Source organism: Cupressus sempervirens, chromosome 3 (assembly GCF_028749045.1).
Source record: "Cupressus sempervirens isolate cs-2001-9-10 chromosome 3, ASM2874904v1, whole genome shotgun sequence".
Classification (NCBI taxonomy): Eukaryota; Viridiplantae; Streptophyta; class Pinopsida; order Cupressales; family Cupressaceae; genus Cupressus; species Cupressus sempervirens.
In genome coordinates this window covers 284,462,123-284,478,413 of record NC_143120.1, presented here as the reverse complement: position 1 = coordinate 284,478,413, position 16,291 = coordinate 284,462,123, and the positions used below count along the sequence as shown (strand labels likewise).

At 41.1% G+C, this 16,291-nt stretch overlaps 1 protein-coding gene across 1 annotated transcript in view; it reads left to right on the top strand.

Annotated features, from left to right (window-relative positions):
• LOC149566065 (uncharacterized) overlaps window positions 1-16,068 on the top strand; it is a 159,074-nt gene extending 143,006 nt beyond the window's left edge. The window contains exon 8 of the mRNA XM_089819499.1: window positions 15,464-16,068. Within this exon, the coding sequence (XP_089675625.1) occupies window positions 15,464-15,551 (88 nt within the window). The 3' untranslated portion in view covers window positions 15,552-16,068. The remainder of the gene's footprint in view (window positions 1-15,463) is intronic.
• The last annotated feature ends 223 nt before the right edge of the window (window positions 16,069-16,291 follow it).

Sequence of the window (16,291 nt, the reverse complement as noted above, 5' to 3'; positions counted from 1 at the left end):
TCTTCAATGGCATACACAATCAGACTCGAGGACAGGTTTGATGGGAAGAACACTTTGAAGCCTGGAAATTCAGAATCTTAATAATTCTTGAAGAGAACAATGTTAAACAATTCATTGATGGAGCATCCAAACAACCCCCAGTTGAACCTCACAAATCTATATGGAGCAAAGAAAATAGAAAAGCTATTCAAATCATCTTGGATGGAGTTAAAAACAATATTGTACCTATGCTTACAAAACATCAAACTACCTTTGATATGATGAAGGCATTACGAAATGCATATCAAGTAAACAATGCAACCAGGGTTCTTGCATTGTAAAGGCAACTAAATCACATTCAGATAAAGAAAGGAGAATCGATAAATTCTTATTTCCTAAGAGTTGCCAGTATTAGAGATGAACTATCAAGCATAGGAACCGTCATTAGTAACACAGAAATAACACTTATGGCTATAGATGGATTGCCAGATTCATGGGAGACATTTGCACAAGGAATAAGTGCCAAAGATCAGCTTCTGGATTTTAACAGACTCAAGAATGATTGTCTTGAAGAGGAATCCAGAAAACTAAAGAAATGAGGGAAACCAAAATTAGAAGATGAAAAACTTCACGTTCTTAATACAAACTCCTATAAGGGCAAGAAGAAGCATTTCAAGAAGAAAAAGGGAAATCAAAAGAATGGAAAGCCCAAGAAAGATTTATCTAAGATAAAGTGTTTCAAATGTGAAAATTTTGGACACTACAAATCTAATTGTCCTGAGAATTCTAAACAACAAGCAAATTGTACTAATGTTACTAGAGAAGAAGAAACTATGATCCTGAGAGTTGAGTATTGTACTCATCACTATCAAATGAAATTTCAAGTAAAGCATGGGTAATTAATAGTGGATCTTCTAGACATATAATGGGATACAAAGAAACTCTAGATTTTTTATCAGAGAAGGTTAACGGTGAAGTTACCATTGCTAATAACTCAGCACACTCTATTGAAGGAATTGGAAATTATACTTTGAAACTAAAATCAGGAAATACTCTTCTTCTTAAAGGTGTACTTTATGTACTAGGGATTAAAAGAATCTAAGGGAAGGGGAAGGGGAAGGGCCATGGTAGGGCCCTTCCATTGAACAACATTGGGAGCACTGACCACTCAGCCCCCTTGCGGATGAAGAGGTCGGGGGTATTCTCCCAATGCTTTGCTTTTTCTCTCCCTTGTGTCTCTCTGCCAACACCAAGGCTCTCCAAATGAGCATATATTAATTCTAGTTGGGGGTGGGCCCCCTACCCTACAATTGAATAGGGATAGGCCCTACCATGGCACTAGGACGTATAGAATCTGGCAATGATGTTTTACAGCTAGCATGCAGAGGACCTGCCCCTATGGAGAAATAATTCTACTTATGAACCTGCAGGGTGCATGCCTATAGTTTCTGAAGGCCCCTACCCCTACTATTTTAAGGGTAAGGGGGCTCCCTCTTAAGCACCACTACCATGTTTTTGCTAGAATGACAGAAACCCTAAAGATAAGTAGGGCAAGGGTGGGACTAGAGTTGTTCTCGATTCTATACATAACATGCTCCTGGAATGCTTATCTATCTAGTTGAAGTATTGGCCCGCTTAGTGTGCACAATGGCTGGTTAATTTGATAAGAAATGACCCTACCCCTACAATAATCTGAAAGGGGGCCCCTACAATAATCTAGAAGGGGCCCCTATATTGAAAGGGTAAAGGGTAAAGGGTAAAGGGCCTTGATAAGAGAAGGATCAAAGAAGGATAAGTATCCTCCCACTCACGTTGAATGCTTAGTTGGCATGTTATGTATAGAATCTGCCCTACTATGTATAGGCATATGGTAGGGAGAACCATTATAGGATACACCGGTCAACTATCACATCTATAGTTGCTCCCCACCTTCCATTCCAACTCGATGGCCCAGGCTGGCCTCACCTTACTCACCCTTTCTTCATCTCGAGGCCCCCCTCCTATAATTCTTTGTTCAATGAATGCCTATAGTCGTATTATGGCGTCAAATGAGGGCGGGCCTAAAGAAACTTTTCTCTTCCTTTTGCACCTCCACATGGTTCTTTATCTAATCACGGTGCATGTAGAGGCCCCTCTCTCCCTATCTGGCAAGCCCAATACTTATACAGTACCCGAATTCATCCCCTACTATTCTAAGGCCGCAATGATAAGATAGGCTAAAATTTTATGGGCTACGGCTTTCTAAACTACCCTTGCAACTAATCTAACCCCTCGGTCCCCCTTTCAATAATTCCAATTTCTCCTTTTAGATTATTGCAAATTTTCATATGTTCCCATAGCCCATAGAATTATAGGATCTATTTAGGGGGAATTGTAGGGTAGGCCCCTACTATTCTAAGGGCCATTTGCACCAGTATAGCCCCCTGGTGCATGCAAAGGGGCTACCTTTAGAATAGTAGGGCAGCCCTTTTCATATTATTGCCTATTGAACCCTGGTGTATATATATTTAGGTCCAATAACACCTCAAATTGTTCTCCTCGGTCTTGAAAATAGTAGGCATCTGGGGTTATTGCATTCTAAATAGCTAGAGCAGTAATTTGAACAGATCCAGTACAAGCACTAGTAGCCCTCTATCTATATGGGGATCCAGTTGACTCAGTAGTAGTTTTAGTAGCACAGACAAAGCCACCAACAGCATATGAGCCAGGAACAATACCTTAGTTCCATACTCTCCAGTTTACCCCTTATCTATTCTCTACCCGCAGCATATCTTCTTCGAGATCCAAACCTAATTGCAAGGGCCGTCTAGCCTACTATTATAAGGGCCATCATAGCCTATAGCAGTAGTTTCAGCCCTACCATTCTATAGGGATCCAGTTTCCTATAGATCCTATAAACTGGTAGCGGGGCTAGTCAGTGTCTATAAATAGTAGGGGGCCGTTGGTTCTGCAGTCTCAGGAGCAGTATGTATATTCAAAAGTAAACCCACCCACCAGGTTTTGAGATCCATATTCAGTTGCCTATAGATCCTATAAAATGGTAGGGAGGCCAGTCCTTGATGCAGTTGCCCATTAAAATAGTAGGGTGGTAGAGACCCCTACTATTATATGGGCAGCCCTACAAAGAGAAAAAGTGAAACCTTGCCCTACGTTACCGTAAAATAGGAGGGGTAGGGGCCCACCCATGATAGAGAGCTCAATTTAGTGTTTTGCATACTCAGCTCCTAAAGTGGGGCCGCCAAAGCTAATGCTCAAGTAAGTTCCCTTTTCCATTAAGGCATTGCATTCATCCCGCTAATTCCCTCTTATTGACCCGACCCACATCAAGTAAAGAACTATTTGGCAAGATTTGCTATTGTTACTAGAACTATACTTGGGAGGGAGGGTCGGTGATGTGCATGCAAAGGAATTCATTCGACTTGTCGTTCAAACTTATGCATTCACTTGTTCACCTCTATTGACCAGTGGCCCACTCTATATATATCATACTATGACACGGTGAACTCACTCCGCCGCTTCCTAGACATCTGCTAGCAATGAATCCAATTGCGTGCAATCAATCCTTTCTATGATGAAGAGAGCGAGAACGGTTGATGGCCTCTCTATCAGTCATTCCATTAGCCAAAAATGCCGTTATGTCCCTCTGGACTTTGAGCTCCATAGTAAAGTTCCTATGGTTCATGGGGTCTATTTTAGGGGATGGCAAAGGGCTAATCCCAGTGCCGACATGCAGTGGTGTTTGACTGAACCGCATCTATGGCCCTTTGACTCCCCTTAGTGGTTACGGACACGATCCCCTCTGCATCACCTGCAATCTATTCTAACCTGCTATGATGGAGTCGGCAACCTCATCATCATTTATATACTTGTTTATTCCCATATAATTTGAGATGGACACAATGTTGCAGTCGTGGATGGCAAAGTATTAACTTGGGCTAAGAACTCTTCCATCAAGAAAGCAAAGTTAATTGGTCAAAGAAAGGGATATTTGTATGAATTGAATATAAAATCTAGTCAATCCATTCAAGCCCTAGTTCACAAAGCTGAAGATTCAAATGAAATATGGCACAGAAAATTAGGGCATCTAAATTTTAAAACTTTATCAACTATGGAAAAGATGGTTACTGGATTACCCAAATTAAATAAAGACCACCCTAGTATTTGCAAAGGGTGTGCTCTGGGTAAAAGCACCAAAAGTCCCTTTCATGATAGTACTAGGAAAACAAATAATGTACTAGAATTAATTCATTTAGATTTATGCGGACCTATGTTTGTTCCTTCTCTTGGAGGATTTTGGTATTATATCTTATTCATAGATGACTTCTCTAGGAAAACATGGATTTACTTTTTAAAATGCAAGGAATCAAAAGAAATCCTACAAAGATTTAAAGAATTCAAAGCATTAACTGAAAATCTTTCAGGACATAAAATTAAAACCTTTAGAACTTGTTTAAAAGGTTTTGTAAAGAATCAGAGATTAAGAGGGAGTACATTGTTCCTTATAACCCAGAGCAAAACAGGGTAGCAGAAAGAAAGAATAGGACAATTATAGAAGTTGTTAGGGCTATGATTTTTGACCAAAACCTAGATTATTATCTTTGAGAAGAGGCCTCTTGTACTACTGCATATATTCAAAACAAAAACCCTCACTCCTATCTGAAAAAGTATTTACTAAAGTAAAACCCAATATAAGTAATCGTAGAATTTTTGGATGTCCTGTATATATCCATGTTCTAAAAAAAAGAGAACCAAGTTAGAACCCTCTGGGAGGAAAGGTATTTTTGTAGGGTACAGTGAAACTTCTAAAGCATATAGGATTTTCATACCTGGACAAAAAACTATTGAACTTAGCAAAGATGTAATCTTTAAAAAAGATCTTGCATTCAAAAGAGCCATAAGTTCTGATGAACCTTCTCCTTTATCTAGTGCTGAAAGAAATAATGAATCTAGGTCCCAAAGGGAGAACTTAGAAGAAATCGAAGATGAAATTCAAAATATGAACCTTGAAGAAAATTCAAAGAAAAGACCACTTTGGGTCATTAAAACAGTTGAAGCAGCTCAAGATTTTGCTGCACCTTCCGGAACAATTAGATAAAGCAAAAGACCTAAAAGATTCTCGGGTTATACAACTAACATAAGTGATTTATCCAAAACAGAGCCAACCAATCCCTCTGATGCTATTAAACATATAGCTTGGAAAGAAGCTAGGATAGAAGAATACCAATCTATCATGAAAAATGATGTTTGGGATATTGTTCCAAGACCTAAAAGAAAATTTGTTGTTTATTTCAAGTGGATATTTAAAATAAAGCATGCTGCTAACAGTAGTATTGAGAAGTATAAAGCTAGATTTGTAGCCAGAGGATTTTCTCAGAAAGAAAGGATTGATTATGAAGAAACCTTTGCTCCTGTTGCCAGATATACCTCCGTAAAAGCAGTCTTAGCAATTGCCACGTCAAAAGGATGGAAGATACATCAGATGGATGTGAAAATAGCATTCCTAAATGGAAAAATTACAGAAGAAGTATATCTGGAGCAACTCGAAGGATTTGAAACTCATGATCCTAACCTTTTTGTTTGCAGGCTCAAGAAAGCTCTCTATGGGCTTAAATAGGCCCCCAGGGCTTGGTATGAAAGAATTGATAAATATCTCACCGGCTTAGGATTCTCCAAAAATGAAGCCAATCCAAACTTATATTATAAAAGAGATAAAGATGATATGGTAATTCTGATATTGTATTTTGATGATTTATTAATCACAGGTGATGATCATCTTATAGATCAATGCAAGAAAGATCTAACTAGAGAATTCGAGATGACAGACTCAAGGCTTCTACATTACTTCTTAGGATTGGAAGTATGACATAATTCTGATAGTGTCATACTTAATCAAGGGAAGTATACATAAGATATTTTGAAGAGATTTGGAATGTGGAATTGCAAATCTATGTCTTCTCCAATGGAGACTAATTTACATAAAGTAGCAGCAACAAAGTCACCTTTCATAGATTCTACTATCTACAGACAGATGATTGGGTGCCTTATGTACTTAGTAAATACAAGACCTGATATTTGCTATGTAGTTAATGCCTTAAGTCAGTATATGTGTGAACCTAAAGAGATTCACTTAATTTCGGTTAAACACATTATGAGATACTTACAAGGCACTCTTAATTTTGGACTCAAATATAAGAGAGTTGCTTTAGATTTGCATGGATTCACTGATTCAGATTGGGGTGGAAGTGTTAAAGACAGAAAAAGTACGTCAGGATGTTGTTTCAGTTCAGGATTAGGTATGATATCTTGGATATGCAGAAAGCAGTCTTCAATAGCTCAGAGTTCCACAGAAGCCAAATACATTGCAGCAGCAATGGCCTCTCAAGTGTTAGCCGACTGGATGGTTTCGGCGATGTTTCTGTAGCCGACGGTCCGGCGGTGTTTCTGTAGCCGACGGTCCGGCGGTATTTTGTATTCTGTAGCCGACGGTCCGGCGGTGTTTCTGTAGCCGACGATCCGGCGGTGTTTTTGTAGCCGACGGTCTGGCGGTAAATAGTTTGTAACGGATAGAATAATTGTGGCCGACGGACTCCTTCAGGAAAGTTCGGCAGTAGTATTTATATCCCGTCCGGGATCATTGTAATTCATCATTCACTTACTATTGCGAATATTATGCTACTGTTTTGCTGTTACTTTCTGTATGCGTTCATTTACTTTACTTGTACGGTAAACATTTGGTGCCGTTGCCTTATGAATCTGGAAGGTGGGAGGAATGAAGATTAATGCCAAATCAGCTTAACAAGGATCGAAATAAGGCGAAGGGAAAAGATGGAATCCGTATTGCGCAAGAGAATTTAATTCTAGCACAGCAAGCCGAACGCCGACGAAGATTTCAGAGGATTGTCGACGGAAACCGAAGTGCGGAGGAATTGTTGGAGGAGACTCGGCAGCGGGTGGAATTGGTGGAAGAAGCACGGGAGGAGTTCTTGAATTTGTGTTCGCCGAGGGAAGAAAATTCAGACGGGAGAGCATCAACTCGCACGGCTCGCAGTGCCGGCGAAGCACGAGCGTGGAGTGACCTCTTCGTCCAGGATAGACTTCCGCGGGAAACAATTTCGGAGGATCCTCCGTCTTCACCAAGGGTTGCAGCTGTCGACACCTCCGGTGTGGGAGTGCCGACTGCCGGTGTGGGAGTGCAGACCACCGGTGTGGGAGTTCAGCCTGCCGGTGTGGGAGTGTCGACCACTGTAGGAGTGCAGACCTCCAGAGTTATGGCAGGACCCAAAGAAAAATTACCGAAATTTGAAGGCGATGCTACAGTGGACCCCCTCCGACATTGTAAGACATGTGAGACGATCTGGCGGGCAAATGGAATCACAGATGCCGACGAATGGGCCAGGCAATTTCCGGCAACCCTACGGGGTGTCGCGATTGATTGGTTTTCGGATATGGATCCGCAGAAGCTGGATACATGGGATAACATTAAAAAGGAGTTTTTGGTGGAATTTAAACTCTTACGGGATGATAATGAAATTGTAGCGGAAATTTTCAATACCAAGCAAGGGAAGCACGAAACTGTTCGTGTCTATGCCAGAAGATTGAAAGACTTAATAAACAAAATGGAAAGCAAGCCAGCGGACGGATTGCAGAAAAGGTGGTTTGTGGACGGCCTACGCTCGAAACTGCACAGGAAAATGAAAATTGTGCCACCGTCATCATATGCCGATGCTTACAACAGAGCCCTCGATCTTGAAAGTGAACAAAAGACAAAGAAGAAGAAAACTAGCTCATCTGATTCTGATGACGACGAGCCTGCCGGAGATGATAGTAGCGACGACGAAGGCAGCAGCAAGAAGGTTCGTGCCCTACAGAAGGATATGGTTCGCATGATGAAGGAATTTAAAAACATGCAGAAGGAGCCAAAAGGTAGTGAGCTCTGGTGCACGGAGTGTAAGACAGACGGGCATGCTAAAGGATCGTGTCCGAAAAACCAATTCTGTGACATCTGTCAGATCATGGGACATTTGACAAAGGACTGCCCGTTTAACATGAAGACAAGAGGATCGCCGCAGGTGTTTCTCACACAGGAGGCTTCCCTGTCGGGTAGTAGCGGAAACACGAATACCGCCGGTGCTACATCTGGAGGATACAAGAATAATAACAGAGGGCAAAATAATAACAATAATAATGGGAGCCGAAGTCGAACTCAATATGATGCAAACGGACGACCGATTGTTCAATGCCGAGCATGTAATTTGTGGGGTCATTTTGCGCGGGATTGTACAGCGGAAAACACACCGAAATTATTATGCAGATGGTGTGGACCCGGCGATCACGAAGATTCCAAGTGTCCAAAGGCTGGAGTAAACTTGATCACTGTCGGCACGGATGTAGAGGAGGTTCTGGCAATTACACGGAGGCAAGTGGAGGAAAAGAGAAAAGTGGGGGAAGTGCAGGCGGACATTGCAAAGGCATCGTCGGCGGAAACATCTCAGTTGAAGGACATCACCTTGGCAAAGAACTTCGCAGAACAAAGCATTGTACGACAGATCTTACAAACGGAGATACCGGTCAAGATAAGTGACCTCCTTCTCACAATGCCCCAGTTACGGACGGCTATTCTGAATCATACACCGTTTTCAAAAGCACCGAAGGACACAGGAAGGAATAGTAGGGAAGTAATGACAACAGACCCAATGCTGCTGGCACTCACCTCCGGACGGCATCCGGCGGTCGTTGAGATGGGGATTTTGGGAAATGTTTTGACAGAGACAATTGTTGACGGAGGGTCCGGCGTGAATGTCTTACCGGAGGATACTTGGAAGAAGTTGGGAAAACCGACGTTGTGGCCACCTGCATTTCAGTTGCTCACGGCAGACCAACATGGAATCAAACCGTTGGGAATTCTGAAAGCGCAACCGATAACAATTGGTACGCAACCATTTTTATTGGATTTTGTGGTCATTCCATTAAAAAGAAAAGGCTATGATGCTATTCTGGGACGGGATTGGTTGGTGCAAGCAAAAGTACAACATGATTGGAAACGCAATACCCTATCAATGGAGCGCGGAGGCAAAAGATTCATAATTGACCTGCATACGCAAATGGTCGGCGAGGAGGTAGCATTGTCAGATTCTGACAGTGAAGGCGAAAGTGATGACGAAGGACAGAGGAGAATGGAACCAGATGAAGGAGGAGTATTGAGACTTGATGGAGGATTGAATGACGACGACCTGGACTCAGTTAATGGCCTTTACCACTGGCAGATAGAAGACTACGAACTCTTTCCGAGTTGCAATATGCTAAGGGTCGATGAAGATGAGAAAAAGGAGGAAAATGAATGTCCAGAGGAATGCAGGGAAGTGGAAGAAGGAAAAGTTGCCATGGCTGAAGCTGAGGGGAAGAACATACAGTCTGAACACAGGAAAACGAAAAATCCCACTGTCCGGTACATGGTGAATGGACCGCGCGGAAAGAAAAGGTTACACCGCAGCATAAAATTAGTGGAAGGGCACCAACAACAAGGAAATAATCCAGTTGCGCGAGGACCGCAGGCACAGTGGGCGACGGGGTTGGCACAGAACAAATGTAAGGCATACGACAGTCAAAATGAAATCAAAGTGGAAAAGTTTAAGGGCAGTTGGGTTGGACCATATCAGATTCAGAAGGTCGGCGACAATGGAGCGATCAGATTATCAACTTTGGACGGGCAGAAAGTACCTCCGGCAGTCAACAGATCCAAATTTAAAATATATGGGGCCGGGAAGACTCCGTCGCTGTCACAAGATGGCCAGCTGACTCCGTCGTCGTTGCAGAATGGCGACGCCGGGAGACAAAACGGAGGTACCTTTGTTATTTGAGTTCTTTTAGGGAAGAAAAAAAAAAAAAACAAACAAAAAACAAAAAAAAAAAAAAATTGGAAAAAAAAATGAGCCGTGGAAAAGCCCCGCGGGCAGCACCTGCCAGAGGCCCCGCGGGCAACAATTGTCTGCGGTCGAAAGAAAGGCCCCGCGGGCGTCGAAGTTGGAGGCCCCACGAGCAACAGCTGTTCGCGGCCAGTGAAGTTGAAAGTTCTGCGGGTCCACGGGCAAGAGACCCCCGCGGAGTGTGAAGCCGCGGGCATAACATTTTAGAAAATCCTCGCCAGAAAGCCACCGGTGGAAGAATGGTCCGCGGGCACAATTTTTTCGCATCCTCCGCCAATGATAGCCGCGGGCTTACAATCATTTCCGCCATAATTTTGAGCAGCCTCCGACGGTAAGAGAAAAGATCGCGGGCGACGACAGGAAGGCCACGGGTAGGAGAAGAATGGGTCACGGGAAGAAAAAGAAAGGCCGCGGGGAGAAAAGAAAGGCCACGGAGAGAACAGAAAGGCCGCAGGGAGAACAGGAAGGCCACGGGTGACGCAGAGGTTCAGTAAATTAAAAAAAAAAAAAAAAACGTCGACAGAATCAAGTTGTTCAGAATGAGTGACAGATGATGCCAAAGGGAAGGGGACGCATTCGTGGTTGCCAGAAAGAGTGCAGAATCGGCAGATAATGACAGAAATGGTGTGATCCGTGCATTCCTGTGTGGGTTGCGAGCACCCGGGGCGCTGCCCCCTGGACCCCCAGTCGTGGCGGATATCAGTCGTGGGAGTCTGACCAGTTGAGAAGAGTTGAAGTTGCTGCAGGCATGGACTTTCTGTATACCAGAGGCAGTGGGAGCAGGTGTTGGCTGTGAGGCTGTCTTGGTGGATGCGTAGAGAGCTCGGGAGGAGCTGATCATCCGGTTGGAGGCAGTGCAACAACACTTGGCTTAGGGTACCGAGGAATTGAAAACAGAGAAAGTAGCACAGGTGGCTATCAAGGTCAGCTTGAGGAGACAGTATTGTGTTAGCAGAGGCTACAGATGTAATGGGACGAAGGTGACAGTGATGTGTCGAAAGCAAATTTCTCTTGTTGTAGTCACTCTGTAAATGTATTTTTTTTGCTAATGTTTTGTCAGTCGTCAGGAGACGACTTTTCTTTTTGGGGGGGATGGTGTTAGCCGACTGGATGGTTTCGGCGATGTTTCTGTAGCCGACGGTCCGGCTGTATTTTGTATTCTGTAGCCGACGGTCCGGCGATGTTTCTATAGCTGACGGTCCGGCGGTGTTTCTGTAGCCGACGGTCCGTCGGCTACAGAAACATCGCCGGACCGTCGGCTACAGAATACAAAATACCGCCGGACCGTCGGCTACAGAAACATCGCCAGAACCATCCTGTCGGCTAACACCATCCCCCCCAAAAAGAAAAGTCGTCTCTTGACGACTGACAAAAAATTAGCAAAAAAAATACATTTACAGAGTGACTACAACAAGAGAAATTTACTTGTAGGATTATTTGGGAAAGCCACGAATCCTACGATTATTCATTGTGATAATCAGAGTTCCGTCAAGCTTTCAATGAATCTAGTTTTCCATGACAGGTCCAAACATATTGAAATTCCTTACCATTATGTAAGAGATATGGTATACAGGAATTCTATAAAATTAGAACACATTTGCATTGCAGATCAGACAACAGACATTATCACCAAACCTCTATCTAGAGTAAAGATAGACCACTTCAGGAGAAGGCTTGGTATAGTCGAAATGTAATTCATTTGTATTTTTCAAATTATTAATAAAATGATTTTATTTGTCAGGGTATTGACTGTTATGGGCTTCACCATTTGTATTCATTATTTAAGAGGTGACGATCTCTGAGATAATGAGCACTTGCATAAAAGACATTATAAGAGATGACGATCTCTTAGATAATGTGCTAAACAGTAGAGTTCTACTATAAGATCTAGATGAGTTCAAAATCATATTGTGATATAGACATTGCTATGTCTATGAGTCATAATTTGGATAAAGAAAGAATTTTAGTATTCTCCGAGTTTATCCTATATTCTAGTAGATCTTAAACTCAAGATCTTGTTGTGATATAGAAATACCAGTTTCTATGAGTCACAACTTAAATAAATGAAGAAATCAAATTACTCTTCAGATTTATCCTATAACTTATCACTAGTAGTAGTGATTTGTCATATCACAAATTGAGTAATATGACATTGTGTTATGTGTTCTATGATATTACATACTAAGAAGATTCAGACAAATATAGAGTATTAATTCTTGCTTATTCATCTATATTGATGTTGCTAGATATAATATCTCTTTGTGTGATTATCAAGTTAAGAGGGAGTGTTAAGAATTTAACATGATAATCTCCAGGTCTATAAGGGCAGGTCTCACTTATTCTTCTAAATCTAGATGTCTACGAATGGCTCTATATACTTTCTTTCTTTCCTTTATGAGACGTCAACTTTTGCAGATTTGTTTGCATTAATACTAACCTAACACAATGTGTGTGTTAGTGACTAATATTAAACTAAGTCTTAAAGTCGCCAATTATGAGAAAGGTTATGAAAGCCGACCAAGGATAGGGACATGCCCTTTGAGGGTGAAGTGTCTTGGTTTAGAGATTTAGATGGATGGTGATGCAGTTTTGAAGGACACACAAACAAAATTAAGTCTGCTCCTTCAAGCATCTTCATCAAGCAAACTGTAAATCAGAGTTACTCTACTTCAATCAATATAGATTATAGAGTATTGGATCTGCATTAAACAAAGGTGTCAACTTCCTCAACATTTCAAAACATTCAGAATATTCAGATATCATTCTCAACAATTCAAGATTGAATCAAAAGTCTGATCCAAAGTTCAAAGAATTTGCAGAAACTTTACACATAGGGGATAGTGACCCAATTAATTGAAGAATATTACATTTTATTAAGATCAGATTGAATGTCTTCTGATTCAAGGATAAACCTAACAACTTGGGTAGAAGAGGCAACCTCCTTGATGTTGGTCTGAGCCACATAACTAGGGGAAGGGGAGCCTCCATCAACATAACAAAAGTTGATTTTTGCTGAGAATCATCGTTGTTAGAGCAGGGAGGTGACGAAAATGATGTCATCATGTGGTGGAGGTTTCTCACCCCTAGTACTATGACACATGCTAGGATTAACGAGGGGATTCACCCTTCCAAACTCACGGTCTTATTTTTTCCGAAAGAGAGAATCTAGGAATAAGTCTAACTTTAATGCCTCCTTATTGTTGCTAAACTTACTGATAATATCTATCCTCTTTCTTACGATATTTTCTTAACCTTTTTCACAATAATCTGTTGAGCATTTTTAGTTCACTTTGGCAGGTTTAGGAGGAATCACTTATTCATCAATGTTTACAAAAGCTTGAGCAATGGAGGGGATAACATGATGAACATTTATCATTGAAGGATTTCTTGATAGCAGCATGAACTTTATCAAAACTATTTTCCATTGATGGAGGGTGGTCATCAAGAGGATGGTGTGGATCACAGATTTTTTTTCATAGGGAGGACGGTTAGGTGGATTAGGTTAGGGGATGAAGATAATTTCCACTTGAGAAACCTAACAGGGGGACCAACTTAGGGTTAGCATCCTTTATGTTAGGTTCTTGCCTCTTGGAACCAGAGGGCTTGTTTTTTCACAAGAGAGGGCAATTTTTCCTTACATGCCCTCCTTTCCTACAAGGGAAGCACATTCATTTAGTCCACTTGAAAATTCAATTGGATATTCATGGTGGTCATCATCGAGTCTAATATTGAACATCGGAGGGAGTTCAACATCAGGCTTAAGGGCTATTAGGAGTGGAGCATCAAGGTGGGGGAGAACCATTGCAGACTTGTCCATTCTCAAGATATTCCCCACCGACTCGAGGGTTTTGGGAATCAATTTCCAGAGGATAGGCAAACATCTTTCACCACAACCCCCCTAGGGCATGAAAGGGCTGTGATTTCCATCGCATTGGCTTTGAGAGGCCAACTGATAGCCCTAAATCAAGCATTCTACACGGTCCAAAATTCTTGTTTTAAGACTACGTTTTTAACTACAATTCTTGTTAAAAAATATAATAAAGAATTTAAAACCAAGTTATTGCACCCATATAGTTTGAAGCCAAGAATTTAAGTAAGCCCTAGAAGGCATCCTCAAGTGATCCAAACCACTATGAAGACAGAAACCTCTCTAAGCCTAGACCTTTCATTGTTAATTGCTTCAATCAAAATGGAATCAGGCATTTGGAGGGTCGAAATAGAGTTCCTACCCGTCTGTCCACCATCTTCACTAGGTTTCTTTGTCCTAGACGAAGCTGCCACAATGCTGCACTAGGGTTTGCAGAGTGCCCACCTTACACAACTGTTTTGAATGAAGCGGCACTACCTGCTGGGGGCTCAAAAGTGGGTTGTTAAATCTATGGAAAGAGCCATCACCCATCAATACCAGGGACAGTGGAGCAAGGAAGGGATGGGGAGGACTGTCTCCACATGGGGCGAGCAACCACTCCCTCGTGCAAGGATGGTCTTCTCCAAGAAGGAATAATTATTTGTAGAGCCTATAGGATTCGCAGAGCGTTTTATTATTATTATTATGAGTTTCTCATTTCAAATAGTAGACATCACAGATGCAAAGAAGCTTAATCTGAAGTTTTCTAAATGTCTGTACATTATCGTACAAGTCTCTAAAATGAGAATGTGTTTCCAGTAGAGGAGAGGGGTAGGGTACTCAGTCCCCTAGTAAACATGCCATAGACATTCTCCAGTTATTTTATATCTGCCAGATGCTCGGTCCCCTAGAAAGAGTTTACATTTCTTACATCCAACAGGGGTTTGTCTTCTTAGAATAACTGGATATAAAGATGCTGTTACTTCTTGGTGACTTTCAATACAAGATTAAGAAAACTACAAAGCTTTTGGTGATATAGAAACAAGTAAACAATTTCTTTAAAGAAAAATGTATCTTTCAAAGATCAGTAACTCTTTCCACAGTGAGGTGGATCAATCATATCACATTCAAACAGAAGATTATTTTTATTAAGTTACATGCTTCTTCAAACAAAGTATTTTGCATGCCATATTTCTCATTTACTATTTTATGTTGACTAATTGACCGCTGCATCAAAAATCTAAATATGGATGAACCCTTAATGAAAGTGTCCTGTGATCCTGCAAAATTGTCTTAATGAAAGTGTTCTGTGAAGCTGCAAAATTGTCACAGGAATAAGGTCAATACCCTTGATTCTTTCTTCTTACCTTTGACATATCATTGAACTATAGAAACAGGTCCTTTCGGCTTTGCGAAAGAACACAAACTGATAAGAACAATTGTTGTTTAGTCTGGTATATAATATCTACTGCAATTGTCAAACATCTTACATTATAGAATTTCTGAAAGATAAATTACTCTGTTGTCAATTGCAATTACAGGAATGAACCATATACTACTGGTTGTTCAACCCAGTTTATATTTTTTATAAGTTTTGCGCATACCAACATCGTGCTTTTTGCTTTGTTATATGAGTAAACTGGAGGACAGCCTATGACTAAAGCAATTACGTTTGTTCAAAATCTTGTCACACATTTTAGAGTCTTTTCTGCAGGAAATATAATAACTCGGCACTGGGAAGAGTAGCTTCTGCAGCCTTAACAATACCTTGGCGCAAGATTACAAAACTTGGGTTGAAGTAGACTCAAAGGTCAATATCAGCACCTAACAACCCATAAAGGATTCAGTTTTGGACTCGCTTCATGTGAATGCAACTAAGGCCGATTTTTTGTTTGTTTGTTTGGCCTTAAACATTTTTCCACATTATTGAAGATCTATGGGATTTAATCTGGACATCTCGGTGGTTAGCACCCCTCTTACCACTAGTTTCCAGATCGATGGACTAGAAAGAAGAATTGCATAAAGTTCAGAGGGTGTACAATAGCATGCACATTTGATATTTTTTCTTTGGAAGCATCAACGGTTTAGCATTCTTGATTTCATATGTTTTTATTTTTTAATATTGTACATGATATCATATGTTACCTTCGAGAATCTAATCCACTTTTACTCACAAGAAGTTCATTTTTTTGTAAACCGTGCATCTTCTAATGCTTCGTAACATTTTTGTGTTTGCCATATTTGAGCTTTCACTAAGCATTGATGATGTTAAGATGTTGTAAAGCGGAGCTATTAGAACTTGCGTCCGTTTATTTTAAATTCACTAGTTATTTGCTTAGACAGGCAGTTAACTAACATAAGGAACGACATTTTAACAGTTACATTTTGACTTGTGAAGACAACAGAAAGAAATGACGGACTCCCAAAAAAATGGCAAAAAATGGTGAAACTTTTTCTTAAAAGCAAATTGTCCCCTAAATATTAAATCACCATCAGTTTTTTTTCATCTCTCTGACGGGATAAGTTCTATGTTTTTTTATGC